Source organism: Antennarius striatus, chromosome 16 (genome assembly GCF_040054535.1).
Source record: "Antennarius striatus isolate MH-2024 chromosome 16, ASM4005453v1, whole genome shotgun sequence".
In the NCBI taxonomy this organism is placed as follows: domain Eukaryota; kingdom Metazoa; phylum Chordata; class Actinopteri; order Lophiiformes; family Antennariidae; genus Antennarius; species Antennarius striatus.
This window is the reverse complement of record NC_090791.1, coordinates 7,252,304-7,268,569: the sequence shown is the minus strand read 5'-3', so window position 1 is coordinate 7,268,569 and position 16,266 is coordinate 7,252,304. Positions and strand designations below refer to the sequence as shown.

The window sequence follows — 16,266 nt, the reverse complement described above, 5'->3', positions numbered from 1 at the left end:
CATCTGGATAAATCAGACCAAAATAAATCGATAAAATATCAATAAAATTATTTAATTAGTTCTAGCACAGATAATGATAGTTTTACATAGCAGTGTACACACCTTGACCACACGTGTTCAAGATGTTGCTTCAAAATTGTAACGAAGGGAAGAGATCGTTTTACCAAACGGCCACGTCGTCATTAGTAGGTAACGTCGCCCATTGTTTACTCACAGCGAGCGGCTGGCGCATAGCGCCCTCTGGTGGAGATGTGCCGGCATGCGCCCTGCTCCTCCTCCCCTCTCGAATCAACAACCAGCTTGGTGATATCATATGCTGGCTAAACCTTCACACAGAAGCAAAATGGCCGATAGTAAACTAACTGATCATAGAGCGTCAGACAGTCATCAAGGGGTTATGCATGTTCTGTTTACAGCTTGAAAACCACAATTACTCTTAACGATACTCGCCTTTCCTCGTTTTTTCTACGAATAGCATTTCGCCTCTCGGTGATGTCATTTCTTATACAATTTAGCCTCGGAAGCCTCGAAGAACTAGCTCGCTAGGCTAACTACTTTGCTAGCCTGCTAGCGGTAGGTCTGCAAGAATTTTTGCACAGAAGCACTTTATGTCCTATGTGATTCCCGAGGTGAGTATTCAATACGAACGCCATGTGTTTTAATACATCCGCATTCTTTTATGCGAATTAGTATTCTCATTCGACGCATTTAGAGAACGAGTAGCATTCGGTTTCAGTTTTAATACAGCCTGGCTCGCTACACAGCCTAATGCTAAAGAAACGTCACTAAAGTTCGTCGTCTAATTAGGCTCTGTCGACCGTTATAACTGATGAAGCAGCTCGCTGTTTTCACTGACTTGGTTATGGCGTAGGGAAGTTAAGAAATACGACAATAAATTGTGGGTGGGTAAATGAATTACACCATGCCTTAAAATAAGAGGCATGTTGTGAGATGAGACGACGTGCTTGTTCTGTTTGCAGTCAAGTGCGTAGCTGTTGAACTCGTCCGGCGGAGCGGCGGAGGCCCCCAGCTTGTGGACGGCTACCGCGGCGCGAGCCCCCCGCTCGCGCCCAGCTCGTAGACGGCTAACACGTCGCGACCCTCCCGCTCCTCGCGGCGGAGCACGGAGCTCATTAGCTGTTTACTGTTAGCTACAATTAGCTAATTTCTTTACCGAGTGAAGCTATTATGGCGGTACCTTGAAGCTGCACAGTTGTAGACTGGCGGAATATTTGCATAAATTCGGGTCTGTTTTTTCAAAATGCTACTGTAAATATTTGCTGGACACGGTTAATAATAAATACCTCAAAGTAATTATTAAACACGATATCGGTGTTCGCTTATTTGGTGCACTGTAATGAATTAAATGCACTAATTATCCAGCTAGTGTTGGTTAGCGCGGGGTGACATGGTCATAATAAAATGTAGCTGAGGTCGCAGAAACACCAGGCCTAGTTGTGTTTACCTCTACGTATATATGTTATTTGGATCCCTTACATTTCCTCCTTTAATCATATTTTTTCTCAAGCCCCAGTAGTATGTTTTGTTTTCCATAGACGTCATCTAATAGGTTTACTTTTGGTACGCCAGGAGTCTCCAAGAACCTACCCGACATATCCAGACATGTACATTATTCACATTAAGCAAATGTTCAGTTCATCAAGCTTCCATTGCAGTCTCCTCTGCAATACAGTGGAGTTCAGCCTGTTCAAACATGTTTGAATTCACTTGTTTGTTTTGCTGCTACCTGTGTTGTCTGATGGTTGGAATTGCAATTGTTTGCTGGTTAATGAATTATGCAGCGGGAGGCTAGGCTACCAAGGGCTTCCTGCTCCTGGTTAACATTACAGTCCTAACAACATCAACATTGGAGGAAAACAGTTGACTGTGAACTGATGAAACACATTTTGAGGCAAAAGGCTTGATGTGTTTCTGAAAAGTGTTAACTTTTGTAAACAACTATGGGGATAGGAAATTATATAGGAAATTTCTTTTACATAATATAAACATATAAGTAATTGAATATGCACATTTCTTTTGACAGACAGGATAATCAGGAAAGGGAACAGTAGTTCATGGAAGACAAGAAAAAGAAGAAAGACGACAAAAGGAAAAAGGAAACCTCTCAGAAGGTAAAATGTCTCCACGAACATACAGTTGAATGGGGCGATGTTAATTTGCAGCAAATATTAGTCATAATTCCATTTCCATGAGTAAAATTTAACTAGCTATTTAGGTATTAGAGGGTTACAGCTCTTTGGGGGGAGATACAGGTACAGTAATCCCTCGTGCATCAACACGCACAGCTTCACTAAGTCGCTGATTTTTATTAGGTAGTCACGCGATACCGTACGCGCAAACTATTGGCTGACGGCATGCGGAAGTGCGCTACATTCTGTGAGTCTCGGAATGCAGTGCACTTCCTTGAGACCCAAAAGTGCTTTAAACAGTCTAGAAGAGTGTGGGAAAAGGTAATACAGATAGAAGGTGGTTTAATATCCGCATGGGGAGGGTTCATAAGCGCTTAAATTACAACTAATAATTTAAAAAAAAAGTTTGTCGCTATATCGCGGAATGTCGTTTTTGCGGGTGGTTCCTGGAATGCATTAACCGCGATTAATGAGGAATTTGTGTATATTTTTCAGTTCCAGTAGCAAGATGACACTTGTAGGCCGATATGGATATATATATAATCGGCTCTATGGTTTTCTTGTTGCCTTTTTTTATCTCCTGTTTTTATCTGATTCGCTCATTATTTTTCTTTCAGGTGTCAGAGCAGAAAATCAAAGGTATGTTTTTTCCCCGTTCTATTTGTTTTCAGTCTTTATTAGCTGTACTAACAATACTATTGAGATGATGAACTCAATTTTATGGCTGTTTTTATTGTTGATAAGCATACTTAAACCAGTATATGCTGCTTTTATAATAACTTACATGTATCATAATGCTGCAGTGATGTATTGCAAAGAGTCAAAACACGTCTGTGCACTTAAGTCACTTTTTTTTAAAGTGTTGGTTTCAGATTTTTTTAATTCTATCAGCAGCTGAGTAGAATAATCACATTCTACACTTTTAATCACATAGTTATTCCAATAATTCTTATTTGTACATTTCAGTGCCAGAATCAGCAAAGCCATCCTGTTCCCAACCATTAAATACCCCAGGTTCAGTGTCCCCCAGCCCTGGCCCTGTTACCCCCTCATCCCCCAGTCCTGGTGCAGCCAGTGCTTCTGCACAAGTTCCTCCTGGTGGTGGGAACAATGCAAAGCAGCGGACTGCTGTGGCCAACGGACAGCCCTCCTCCTCCTCTTCTGGAAGCCAGACCTCCCAGCAGCAGCGATACATGTCCAGAGAGGTTCCACCAAGATTTCGCTGCCAGCAGGACCATAAAGTGCTACTGAAGAGGGGCCAGCCACCACTGTCCTCCATGTTGATGGGGGGTGGAGCAGGGGAAGCAGGTGCTGGAGGGGTTGGGGGAGGCACAGGCTGGGGTGCAACCCAACTCCTTTCTTCACAGGGGGCAGAAAACCCTAATGCAAACACAGCTGGAGGCACAGGTGGGTTGATCATTCATAACTAAAAGCAAATCAATGTGTGTGTTGTTAATGTTGACATTAAATGGTCTATTTTTTATCCATATAGATTCCAATATGGGTTCATCCTCTGCTTCACCCCCCAACTCCTCCTCATCCTCATTATGTGTCGCTGCTCTGTCATCTTCTTCAAATATTACTACTTCAACTTATGCAAATTCCACATGGGGGGCAGGCTCTGTCAGCTCGTCTTCTTCTCAGGGCAGCGGAAAGATGATTGTGGATGGGACTGACATGGGGGACTGGCCTAGCATCCTGGATGGGGCCAGATTGAAATCTGATGGAACTGGAGGAAGGGAGCAGGACCAAGACTGCCCCAGTAACAACAATAGTAGTGCCTCATGGAGCGAGAAAAACATCCAGCAGAAGGGTGGAACAGCAGCAGCGGTAGGAGGAGGAGCAGGGAACATGGACAATCCTTCCTCACCTTGTTCTTCTCCTTTTTCCTCCAATTCCTCATCTAATGAATGTGTACAGTCAAGTGGTGGTGTGTGGGGCTCTTCCACTTCCTCTCAGGTGGAGGAAGGGCTAGGATCAGCAGCATTTTACAATTCCAAAGTATCCCATCTTCTTCCTGGGGCTCAGGAGAGCCTCGTGGGTGGCAGCAGTAATCTCCCTGGTGCCAATTTCGACCCCGACATGAACCCCTCTGCTTGGCCTGCCCTGGTGTCGACAGGGACATCAACTTCAGCGAGCGATGGCCTTCCACTACATTCGTCCGTTACTTCAGTTTCCTCATTTTCTGCCAACACCACCCTCCTCTCTTCTTTTTCATCTGTGAATCAAACTGGTCTCCATCAGCAGCACACCGAGGCAGGTGTGGGAGGAATGAGTGTAGAACAGCAGCAGCACTTAGGCAGCCTAGGGCTGGATTTAGATTCTGGCAAGGAAGCCAGAGGAGCAGGACCAAATCAAGAAGACTGTGATGAGAGGGGCTCTCTAGTTGCTGGTGTTGAAGGGGAAGAGAGTAGTAATCGTTCCGGCTCCTCCACTTCCTCCTCCTCCTCTGCTGCCTCTTCTTCTTGGTCCATGCCTCCAGTTACCTCTGATCTCAGTGCAGGTGCCTCACAGTCAGATGGATGGGATGGAGGTGGGCCTGTAGCTCAGGGCCAGGAAGGGAATGTGTGGGGCATAAGTAGCCAGGGTGATAAGTCAGGGTGGGGCAGGGATGATGGTGGCTCAAATACCCCAGTGGTATCTCAGGGAGCGTGGGAAGGAAGTAGGTCAGAAGCAGAGTGGGTTGGCACAGCAGGAAGTTCAAGTTTGAGTAACTTAGCAATAGGAGCTGGAAGAGGTGGCGATGGGAGCAGCAACAGCAGCAGTAGTGGGGGCAGCGTGGGTGTTGGTGGCAGCGTCTTGCAGGGCTCTGCTTCACCAAAGTTTGCAACTATGACAAAAGCATGGGACAATCAGAAAGGGATAGAAAGTGGGGACAGCATAGTTGGGAGCTGGAGTGAGCAAGATGACTGCAGTGGAGGAGGGGGACCCTCATCCTCAAGTGGAGGAGGTTCTATACCTGAAAGTTTTGAAGTAGGGAGTAATGGCACGCAGCAACAGGAGGCAGCTCCATCTACAAGTCAAAATTCTCTCAAGACCTCTGATGCTGATGTGGCCTTACTCGGCATGCTTGAGCGAACAGACCTGGATCCAAGGGTTCTGTCTAACACAGGCTGGGGGCAGACCCAGGTCCGACAGAATGTGGCCTGGGATTTGGACACCACAAGGAGTGTAGGAAATAGAAATGAAAGAAGCACTTCATCTTCCTCTGGATTTTCATCAGCAACCTTGAATACTACCACTAGTCGTGGCCCAGAGTACTCGTCTATCAGCAGTTCAGTAAGTAATGAAATATCTGTTGGCACTCACATGACAAGCTCTGGTCCAGCCACAGCGAGGGACGACTGGGATCGTGCTGCACAATCCACTGGTGGTCCCCACATGTCTGGTCGAACAGGAACACCAAAAGAAGATATACAAGGAAAGGCAGCTTCAGGCTGGGGCGATCCGCAACCTGAACAACAGGGAAAAGGGTGGGGGGCTGAGGAACAACAATGGGGGGATCGCAGAGGTAGAGGGGGTAACTGGAGGGATTTTGGAGAACAGGGTAGTGGGTGGGCAGATGGTCCTGAGGATAAACAGAGTAGGAAAGGAGGATGGAAGGGGACTGGAAGAGGAGAAGGAGGTGGTTGGGGAGGAGACTGGGGACATAGAGACTCATTACTTGGAGGTGGGAGGGGGGATGGGCGAAACCGAGGTGGAAGCAACTCGGACGAGGGATCTTCCTGGGGTAATTTGGAAGAAGGTGGATCTCGACATGGAGGATGGGGAGGAGGAGATGTGGGTGGAGGCAAAGCTCACCAAGACTGGGGAAATGCCAAGTCCCACGCAACAGCAGCACAGATACCAAACAGCCAAGTGGCTCCACTTAAAGCCCCAAATCAACAGCAGCACCAATCACAGGGCCAGCTTCCACAAGGAGGTCCCATGCAAGGAGGGTGGAACAGCCGGTCCAATGTTGGAGGTGGAGGTCCACCATCCAAGAATCAGAACCAAAGTTCGGGCTGGACATCTGGCCCGATTCCCCAAATCTCTGGGGGTGGGGGGGACTCCCTAGAGCCCAGTGGCTGGGAAGAGCCCTCCCCTCAGTCCATCAGTCGCAAAATGGAAATTGATGATGGCACTTCAGCCTGGGGAGACCCAACCCGCTACAACAACAAGAATGTGAATTTGTGGGACAAGAAGAGTGTGTCACTCGACCAAAGCCATGGTCAACAAGCCCCAACAATCATACAGCAACAAGTACCCAGAAGGCAGCAGACGATGCAACACAACAGGGACACAAACCCTGGCAACACTGGAGTTGGTAAGCACAAGGTGTACCAGTGTGCACACTGCAATCACTTTGAGTAGCAGCGATGTTAACTTTATTAATGTCCCTCATTGTATATTCAAAGGAAGATCATATCAACGTCAGCGTCATTGACTCTTGCTGTCAGAATTGCATTTTAAAGGATGATGTTCATTCAATGTGTTTTATCAATCTCTAGGTCCAAGTATGTGGGGGGGAGGTGTACAGTCTGTGGATAACGGTACAGCTGCTTGGGGCCAGGCAGCTGAGGCATCCACGGGTTGGCGTGATCCAGACGATCCTGGCAAAGCATCTGGTTGGGGGAACCCTTCGCCAAACACTGGTAAGTCAGGCCAGAATTTCCCCCTGTTGATGTAAAGACTTGAATAAAGTGTCATTACGTATCTTTCAGTTTGAATATATTGGAACATTGTGTTTTTGTTGTTTTTTTAACAGAAAATATAGAGATATGGCTGCCAACATTGACATAACCAGTCACTCTGATTTTGCTACAGGCACCAAGTCAATGGAAAGCTGGGGTGGGAAGGGAGAAGGCTCCGTTGCGGTGTCACGTCATCCCAGCTGGGATGAGGAAGAGGATTGTGGTGGAGGGGTCTGGAACAGCACCGGCTCCCAGGGTAGCAGCTCCTCTTTTAACTCTGGAGGCTGGGGTCAGACTCATGGAGGAAAGAGAGGCAACATCAAGGTAAAGAAACTGGTTTGAGGGCACACAAACAAGTTTACATATTCCTTTGGACATTATAATAAGGCAGCAGTTTTTTTAAAGTGAGTTTTTATTTTTAATTTTTGTTTAACTATTTGTCAATGTCTCTCCTAAAGAGTGGAACAGGGGACAGCTGGATGAACCCAGTTTCACGTCAGTTTTCGAACATGGGGATACTGGTAGGTTTTTTCCTAAAAAAGGTTTTAAAATTTTTCAGTTTTTGCTCAACTATTTTTTTCAATGTCTTAACTGTTTTTACTTTGTTGGCTGAAGATTTATAATAAAAGGTCTCACTTTCTGAAACTGTCATTCACAAGGACAATGTTATTACTACAGATTATGAATGTTTCTGTTCTGTGAAAAATTATGAAGTCACTAATGGACTGTATTGATTCTTAGGGTGACGACCCCAGCATCGACAAAAAGATAGACAAGAGAGGAATGAGTGACTATAATGGAGAAATGCGAAGGGGAGGAAGAGGTGGAGGAGGTTACCGCATGCCTAGTTCCAAAGACGTAGGTCCTGTTGATATGGGGCCATATGGTGAAAAGGTCTGTTGAATTGTTTTTTTGTCGACACATCAGACTTTCCATTTTCACTGTTACAGTCTCTTTGTATTATTTGTCATCTGTCTGCTACGTGGTTAAATTTCTATTCAAGTGTGAGTTGTGCTAATTTAAGTATGTTAAAACAATTCTGTAAACAGTGGAGCTTGATGAGAATCTTTTCCACTTTTGCTTTCTGTTCTACTGCAGATGGGTGGTCATGGAGTAATTGTTGGCAGTGGCGGAGGGATGCCTCCACCTCGAGGGATGCACCAACAGGGCATGCATCCAATGAATCCCTCCCAAGGGTTACGTGCACAAGTGCCTCATCAGTTCATGTCTGCTCAGGTCTGTTTCTGTCTGTCTGGTGTTATTAGTTATGATAAATAATATTTAGGAAAGATGAAGTCTCCTGAGTCTCCAATGTTGACTTTACACAATGTTTATGATTTTTCAATACAAACTGAATCCCTCTCATACATTCCTTTGACTTCAGACAATGATAATGTGGAGAAAATCCATACATATAAAGGTTTTCTTACAACTTGCAGGTGCCGGGTCCTATGCTGAAGCAGATGCCGTCTCCTGGTGGTAGCATGGTTGGAGGTGTTGGCGGTGTTGGAAGTGTTGGAGGGGTTGGTGGCGTTAGCGGAGGAGTGTTCCCCCCTCAGATTTCCCCACAGCAGCTAGCAATGCTCAGCAACATTCACCCCCACGTGCAGCAGTTCCACCTGGTGCGTGACTGAATGTTAGAATATTTATTGATGAATTGTTTTATGTAATTGAAATAAATATTTTATTGTTTGTTTTTTGTCTGTCTTCATGTATCTCTGTAACTATCTCTGTAAGTACCTAATAACATAATCACGTTGTCTGTATATGAGCACCAGCCTACATGACCTATACATTCTGTGATTGCCTTTTTTTCTCACCAAAATGTAGGCTTGTCAGCTCCTGTTACAACAGCAGCAACAACAACAGCAGCAGCAGCAGCAGCAACAGCAGTTTTTGCAGAACCAGCGCAAGTTTCCGCCCCCTCTCAGGCAGCAGCCAGACCCACAGCAGGTGAGGATTTTGTTGCTCTATCTCTATCTCTATCTCAAAATTACAGAATTTCCTTTGGGATAAGTAAAAGTATACACCCATCTGTCATTAAGACAATTTATGACCACTAACTTCATTGAATTTTTTTCTGATGGTGATCCATTTTCTCATGGCTCTCAGCTTGCAAGAATTATGGCTATTCTGCAGCAGCAGAGACAGCATCAACAGGGTGGAGTTGCAGGAGGAGGAGGTGGCTCCAAACTGTCCCCCTCTCACCTCGGAGGAGGCCTGTCCAAACAGTCTATAGACCCTCTTCCACATCCTGGGATTGGGGGACCCTTATCAGACCTTCATGCCAAAACACAAGGGATATACACTGGTGAGTCCACAAGACTAAACACAACCCTATTTCCAAAATAGTTGGGACATTTTGTAAAATGTAAACGGAAACATTGGACCATTTTGATTTAAAATGGGATTGAAAATCTACTGCACTATATGCACCCTGATTTGGCATTGACTTGCAAAATTGTACTTAATTTTGCAATTGATATTGATGAATACCTCTTAAATTGTTGTCAGTTTATCTGAAGCAGCACATCAGGACAAACACCGAGATACCTGTGAAAGAAATATTGCTAAAGTTGCTAAAGAACATTTCTAATCCTGTGAACAATGGGGATTTCTTGCGCAACAAAAACCCACAAACTATGCAGTTGAAACACAAGACTTGGCTGTATTGAGTTGAATATTGATAAAAAGCAATGTGCCCATAAGTGTTGATCTCCTTGTCAGGGCTCGCCCCTGGTGGCAATCTATCAGGACTGGAGCTCAATTCTGTGATAGGAGGGATTAAAGACACAGGAGGACAGCAGTCCCGCTTTAAATGGATGATGGAGGGACATTCTCCAGCTCCATCCCCCCCAGACCCAACCCTTCACAAAAATGGTACAGATTGTTTGTAACACTTCTTTTTCAAAGGCAAAAGTCACATTTCAGGAAAGCACACTTCTTAGCCTGTTGTTAACCTTGAAGTGAACCACTGTTGATAAAAGCGATTTGAAACGTATGTTTTGACATGTTGGACATTATCTCTCTCCCTCTCTTTATCCTTTTCCCAAGGCCCTTTACCCAGTTCTGTAAAGGTGAGAGGAGGATCCCCTTACTCTCAGTATGACATTCTTGGTAGTGAAGGTTTGGGAATTCCCCCTCAAGGTTCTGCCGACAACTGGCACCGAACCCCTGGAAGTAAAATGGGGAACAAACCTGCCACATCCAGCTGGCCACCAGGTGGGTATTGCTGCATGTTATTAAAGGGCCATCTCTAATTGGGTAGAAAACAATAGACAATTCACTTACGTCAGTCTTTGCTTCTGCATGCATCTCAAACAGACACAATCACTGACTTTTAGTCATATCCTGTGGTCTTCGAATAAAATTCTCAGTGGTTATGTAGTATAATGAGTAAAAACTTTTTGTTTTTGTTTTTTTGTTCTGTGATGACAGAGTTCCAGCCTGGGGTGCCCTGGAAGGGAATCCAGAGTAGTGGAGACCCAGAGTCTGACCCCTACATGACTAGCCTCAACGACTCTGACCACCAGTTACTGCGAGACAACATAGGTATTTATTATAAATATCTTAATAAGCATAGTTTTGGCTTTTAGATTGGGACTTAAAATATAATTTAAGCATTAAAAAAAGCATGATATTGGTGATAAATTACATAGATTAGTGTTTGTAAAAGCATTATAACCTAGAAAGGCTGTGAAGCTGAAAGATGGAATTAACGCTTTTTATATGTATTGATGTTGATGAATGAGATGCTAATATAAGTATGGTTAAATGTAAGGTAACTGATAAATTATATCACACTAAGTAGTCTGGACGCAATGTGTTCCCTTAAGGATTATGGCTGGGGTAATATCGGAAATTTTACATGTTGAATATTGACAAAGCAAGTCTCTCAGAGTTCAAACACTTAGCAGACTAAATTAAAAAATAAAATAGAAAATGACATTTCCACTTTGACTTCTCAAACTTTATGGACTTAAGTTTTACAACCTAATTTTTTTTAGTCATGTAAAATATCAAGGTTTGGCTGGAGGCCATCCTGACCTTTATTGATGGTAATTCATAGTGCAAAGGTCTGACAGTATTCGCCACAGGATCTATCTGTAGTTCAGCTGTACGATGCAAACTTGTCTTGTTTATGACTGAATCTGTTGCTTTCACGTAACCTGTTAATGTTTTCTAGGGCCAAACCCCTCCCTCAACACCTCGCTGCCTTCACCTGGTGCCTGGCCCTACAGTGCCTCAGACAGTCCCCTCAGCAATGCACATACCACAGGTACATGTTTCAGAGACTCTCCAGAAAATCTGTAAGCCCTGATTGCAAGTGGTTTTGACTGGCTGTTGGCGGCACCCCAACACAGATGTCTTTTACTCTTTTGATGGGGTCTTGGTTGAGGCTTGATCAAAATCGTTGTTGGCTTTTCCTCTACTATAAACTGTCCTTCTGTAACTGTAGCTTAAAAAATATTTAAAAAATAAGGCAATGAGTTCAACTCGAAATTCATGACACTTGGATGCCATTTCAATTAACAATTGATTTGCAATTGAATGAATAATCTAGGTGACCCTGTTTTCAGTCATTTAATTCAGGATACTGAATTATTTTACATTAGTAAAATTTTACTAATTTCTTTACTAATGTTACATTAGTTTGTTGAGTGATTGCATGAAAACGTACTTGCAATTGCTGTGAACTTGTGTGTACTGTCAAATTACAAGTGCTGTACTGCCCACATAGCCAATAGCTCACAGATCCATCTTTTTGATCCCAAAACACATTAATTACATTTAAACAAACAACATTTTTTAACGTTTCTGATGCTTAAGTCTGGCAGCAGGTCTGCTTAAGCCCAGGGTGACGCTAAACATTCAGTATGCTATTAGTTCTTAAGGTCTTTCTTCACAAATAATGTCTTGCTTGTTTTTGTTTTGCATTTTAATTTTTAAATCTTATGTAGTCCATTTGTGCTATTTACTTGTTCATTTGGTAAAATTGTGTTTGCACTGTATTTTAAGTAAAATAGGGTTTGTACAGTTTTTTAGCCATGTACAGGTTTGTTTTTTTCTTCAAGGACATTGACTGAGCTGTGCTGTGCCTGCTCCGATCCCATTTCTGTGGTCTGTTTGTTTAAACTTGTGTCCCCCTTTTTCGCCCACCTCCCTATTTCCTCTTCAGTAAAGTACTCTGAGTACAAACCCAGTTGGCCCCCAGAGCCCATTGGACAAAATAAATTATGGAAGACCAATCGCAACAGCTCACAACTGCCACGCCCTCCTCCTGGTTTAACCAATCAGAAGCAGGCCTCGCACTCCCCTTGGAGTACTGGAGGCCCAAGGTTAGCCCGGAGCTGGGGAGGAGGCGGTATAAATCAAGAATCAAGATTTGGGCCAGGTACTGTTAACAGAGAAGAGTTCACATGTGTAATAGTCTTGTAAAACATGTAAAAGAAAATATTGGCAGTGATGTGATTCAGATCTTACTTCAGTAGCAAGAAACTTGACATAAGTTGTGTTTTGGTAAATGAGACAGTCTTCAGAATATTATCTGTCATCCCAGCAAGTTGTTTAGTTTTTACTCTCTGATTTTTCATCTCTTCTGTTTTTTTGTTTTCTTTTAAAGGCTCAGCTTGGAATGATGGTGTTGCCTCTAGAGGTAGCTGCTGGTTGCTGCTAAGCAACCTGACACCTCAGGTAAAATGTGAAGAAGAAAATAGAAAGAGTCCAGAGAATTATAGTGAACAGCATATGGACAAGGCTTGGGGATTTTGCAGCAAAATTTACATTTTCAAAGTTTAACAGTGTTTCTACAAAAGCTCTAAAGTGTTGTGGTTGTTTGTGTTTTCCAAAAGTCTGTTTTAGGCCAATAATCTGTAATGATCCACGACCCACATTTGATTGAATTATAAGGATGGATGTGCCATTTAATCAATAGGTGTTTTCAGAACACTCAGACATTGCTCTATAAAAACTAAAGGATTAGTTATGTATAGGTAAAGATTTTAATTTGGAAATGCAAAATAGATTATAAAGCATGAAAGTAGTCACACTAAATTAATGCAAAGGCCTTTATGCCCAATGTCTGATTGTATAGTTGAATACTCCACATAGCAGATAATAGTCTATTACACGCAAAGCTTAACACATAACCACTAAACTTCTCTTGTAGATTGATGGCTCTACACTGAAGACTATCTGCATGCAGCATGGCCCCCTGCTGACCTTTCATCTTGGCCTGACTCAGGGCAGTGCTCTGATTCGCTACAGCAGCCGGCAGGAAGCAGCCAAGGCCCAGGGTGCACTGCACATGTAGGCTAAACCGTAACCTCAGTGACGCTCATATACTTTGACATTGAACGTGCTTCCGTTGATCTAAAAAGGCTTGTCTTGTGTGTTCTTCCCAGGTGTGTTCTAGGCAACACCACAATCCTGGCGGAGTTAATGAGTGAGGAAGAAGTTGCTCGCTATTTTGCACATTCCCAGGCTGGGGGGACAGAGGGGACCAGCTCAGGAGGAGCAGCAGCTGGTGGGGCACAGGGTTCATCTGGAACAGGCACAGCTGTGGCCAGCAGTGGAGGAAGCTCCCCAGGGAATGAACGAACAGCAGCTGGCACAACTTCAGGGGGAAATGGTGGTGGTGGAGGGGACAGTGGAGCAGCAGTCATTGGTAGTTCGAGGTCCTCCGGCTCTGCTTGGCAGAGTCTCGATGGTACAGGAAGTTCTTCGGAAAACTCTTCGGTCCAAGGACCTGGTCTGGGGATATTTTCCCAGTGGAGCCCTAATGGGGCAGGGGAGGGAGGAGCTGTTGGAGTGGAATCTGGAAGGTCTGGGCTCTGGGGCGGCATGACTGCGGGATACTCCAGCAACAGTCTGTGGGGTTCACCACAAATGGAGGAAAGGCACCAAATGGACAGTCCTGCTGCTTTGTTGCCTGGCGACCTGCTTGGTGGAGGAACTGATTCTATCTGAGTTGTCTCCACCTAAACGTGTAGGTTAGGACACACTGATACAACATACACTGGGATACATATGTACTTACTATAGCACACACACACTTACAAACACATTGTATGCATATTGATTAACACACACACACACACACATACTTAATGCATACATTTACTTTGTATGCATATTAATGTGCACACACAAAGCAGAAATGTGAGACATGCTTACACACATTCTCGTGGCCAGACTTAAGCTATTATATTAACAAATGCAGGGACTGTTAGATGTGTATACAGCCTTTTTCCACAGATGAAGATTTCAACTGCTTAGACTTGAAACCTGACATAGAATGAAAAGTCAGTTGGTCTGAAAGACTTGACTGGATTGCAATGTGCTTAGTAAATAGGACTTTTCAACAGATTTACATACACATGCACACACCAAATACAGACATGCCTTCAGATGGACGGGCACTGTAAACAGCATTACCTTCATCGTATAAGAACTTAAAACTACTACATGAGGTTGAAGTGCAGTTTGCATCCACATCTCCTTAAAAAAAAAACGGAGACCGAATATAAAGACATGCAAACAGCTCTGATTGAGAACAGAACTGTATCTTACTGTGTATGTTGTTTTTCCGTTTGTTTATATGTATGGTTTAATTTTTTGAAAATATCGAAAAAATGTCATTGTTCTGTTTTCAAAATGCTGACCTACTCTCGTGTCCCACGCACTCTTTCTCTGTTATTCTCTCTTGAACATGTTTGTTCCTGTTGCAGTGATAAATGTTAAATTGCTGGCAGTTTTAGACTACGTTGCATTTCTCCATGTGTCAATACTGTGCACAGTATCATACACACTATATGGACATGAGTGAGTGAGACTGAGACCAAGTAAGTGGATTAAACCACCAGTTGTTTGCGTGTGATTGTGAGGATAATGTGTGTGGGTTACTGCCTGTCATAATTTGGGCAAGGCTGCTTATTATACAGAAGGTCTATACAAATATGTTTGAGTGCATTTGGTAAACTGCTGATTGTGTGTTTGAAAATATTGGCACTAATGCTTTTTTCTCTCATTTGAAGTTTTTTTTAAGCAGACTTCTTTTTTTTATTGTCTGAACTGCAATAATAAAAGAACATTTTAATTATACAAGGAGCTGAAGGCATTTGCGTTGTGAAAAAATGTACATGCCAAATCTTATCAAACTGTGTGGAATGGGAGGGGAGGGGTGGGACGGGTTGTTTACAGATGCAAAATAAGGGTTACCGTACGTTTTTAATGTTCTGTTGTTGTGTATCCGTTTTAAATTAAGACAGGCTTTAACACTCCTGTTCAGTGTTTTCGTTATGAGATTTTACAAAGTTAAAATTTATTTAAAGAAATGAGAACAAGATTAATAAAGATGAAAGTATTGGCTTCTAAATCTGTCCTTGTGGTTGTTTTTGTAATGCATTTTGTGTTACTTTAACAAACCAAATCTAAATACGGGTAATTTTATGTTGTAAACCTATTATGCTGAGACACATGTGAACGCTGCATAATGAAGTAACTGAAAAGACATGTTTGGTGCATGTTAGTGAATATGACAAAAAAAAATTGTATGGGGGGATGGGCTTATGAGCCGCTCACGCATCCACAGAAAAATCACCCAGCATGTCCACCTGCCATCCTTTCAGTATCCACAGACCAATCCCATTTAGCACCCACGTCATCCCACAGTAAGCCATTGCTGCATGAAATTATTTACGCTTTCACTGTCAAAAGTTTACTTTGTGTTAAACTGATACAATGCTTTCAACAAAGAGCACAATAAAAAAATGTTGAAGGTGTTTTGTAACATTTGAAAAATATTCTCACATTTATGAACAAATCTTGCAAATTTACAATTTGTAGAGAATAGGAAATGAAAGTACCAGTATATTGCTTTTAATCTTTAATATGTCCAACTGATGATGCTTGTGAAGACATCACGTGTGACGGATGGAAGAAGCAGAAATGTAACGATAAATATTGAGGTGAATAAATTGTTTATGGATTTGGAAAAAAAAGAGGGAAAACATGGATAGCACGATACGCCTCACTTATTGAGTAATTTGATAAATTTTAAATGAATTAAAACAGTTGAGAAGAAAAATCTTGTTAAATTATTGTCTTTATCTCAAATCTATTCACATAAATTCCATTTTCCATTTCAGCTAAGTGGCATAAAGTGTATAAAGAACAAAAAAGTATGGGAATGATTAACATGCTGACAAAGCTCAGCTAAGTAGGATTATTGATAAGACGAATGGTTTGATTGGGAAGACCAAAGAGCAGGTTCATGGAAATCGTGAAAGAGGACATGAAGGTAGTTGACGTTAGAGAAGAGGATGCAGAAGACAGGGTTAGATTAAGGCAACTGATTCGCTGTGACAGTAATGGAGCTTAGCTGGTGATCAAAGCTTACAGTTGAATTAAAAAATAAATACAATATTTCGTTTTATTAATTT

At 42.9% G+C, this 16,266-nt stretch overlaps 1 protein-coding gene across 2 annotated transcripts; it reads left to right on the top strand.

The window, feature by feature from the left end:
• The first annotated feature begins 318 nt into the window (after positions 1 to 318).
• LOC137609232 (trinucleotide repeat-containing gene 6B protein-like) lies at positions 319 to 15,838 on the top strand. Of its 2 annotated transcripts, none has more exons than XM_068336123.1 (21): positions 319 to 629; positions 2,045 to 2,132; positions 2,768 to 2,789; positions 3,117 to 3,557; positions 3,643 to 6,456; positions 6,641 to 6,784; positions 6,957 to 7,147; positions 7,282 to 7,344; positions 7,565 to 7,717; positions 7,922 to 8,059; positions 8,263 to 8,445; positions 8,663 to 8,776; positions 8,936 to 9,134; positions 9,551 to 9,703; positions 9,878 to 10,045; positions 10,262 to 10,375; positions 11,010 to 11,102; positions 12,003 to 12,218; positions 12,447 to 12,517; positions 12,993 to 13,132; positions 13,228 to 15,838. In XM_068336123.1, the coding sequence occupies exons 2-21, from the start codon at positions 2,076 to 2,078 to the stop codon at positions 13,790 to 13,792; spliced, it is 6,039 nt and encodes a 2,012-aa protein (XP_068192224.1). In that variant the 5' UTR covers positions 319 to 629; positions 2,045 to 2,075; the 3' UTR covers positions 13,793 to 15,838. The 2 variants fall into 2 exon arrangements, with proteins under 2 accessions (XP_068192224.1, XP_068192223.1); XM_068336122.1 differs by having other exon boundaries at positions 320 to 629; positions 8,654 to 8,776; positions 13,228 to 15,837.
• Positions 15,839 to 16,266: the final 428 nt, after the last annotated feature.

Bases quoted from the DNA above. Each gene is read 5' to 3' on its own strand.
- LOC137609232 (XM_068336122.1), top strand. From the start codon at position 2,076: ATGGAAGACAAGAAAAAGAAGAAAGACGACAAAAGGAAAAAGGAAACC. The intron at 12,219-12,446 runs GTACTGTTAACA...TTTCTTTTAAAG, and splicing joins AGAATCAAGATTTGGGCCAG to GCTCAGCTTGGAATGATGGT. The intron at 12,518-12,992 runs GTAAAATGTGAA...CTTCTCTTGTAG, and splicing joins TAAGCAACCTGACACCTCAG to ATTGATGGCTCTACACTGAA.